The 374-nt window shown below is 48.4% G+C and overlaps 1 protein-coding gene across 1 annotated transcript in view; it reads right to left on the bottom strand.

Annotated features, from left to right (window-relative positions):
* The window catches only part of LOC124891801 (acanthoscurrin-2-like), a gene marked incomplete at both ends in the record, with an annotated part of 584 nt that extends 280 nt beyond the window's left edge, over positions 1-304 (bottom strand). The window contains 2 exons of the mRNA XM_047403401.1: positions 21-31; positions 112-304. Coding sequence (XP_047259357.1) covers positions 21-31; positions 112-304 — 204 coding nt within the window. The remainder of the gene's footprint in view (positions 1-20; positions 32-111) is intronic.
* Positions 305-374: the final 70 nt, after the last annotated feature.

Below are 374 nucleotides of genomic sequence, written 5' to 3'. Positions count from 1 at the left end.
ACCAATGCCATCAATACTACCACCAATACAACTAATACCAACACCAGGACCACCAACACAACCACCAAGACCACTAACACCACCACCAAAACCACCACTAAAACCACCAACACCACCACCAATGCCACCAAAACCACCACCGCAACCACCAAGACTACCAACACATCCACCAAGACCACCAACACCAATACCAACACCAACACCAATGCTACCAATGTCGCCAACACCACCTCCAAGAACAAAAACACCTTCACTAACACCACCAACACAACCACCAAGACCACCAACACCGCCACCAACACCACTAACAAGACCAATAATACCACGACTAAAACCACCACTAAAACCACCAACACCACCACCAATGCCACCAA

The sequence above is a fragment of the Capsicum annuum genome, unplaced genomic scaffold, assembly GCF_002878395.1.
Source record: "Capsicum annuum cultivar UCD-10X-F1 unplaced genomic scaffold, UCD10Xv1.1 ctg40667, whole genome shotgun sequence".
NCBI classification, from domain to species: Eukaryota; Viridiplantae; Streptophyta; class Magnoliopsida; order Solanales; family Solanaceae; genus Capsicum; species Capsicum annuum.
Note: the sequence above shows the minus strand (reverse complement) of the source record. Positions and strands in the feature narration are given on the sequence as shown.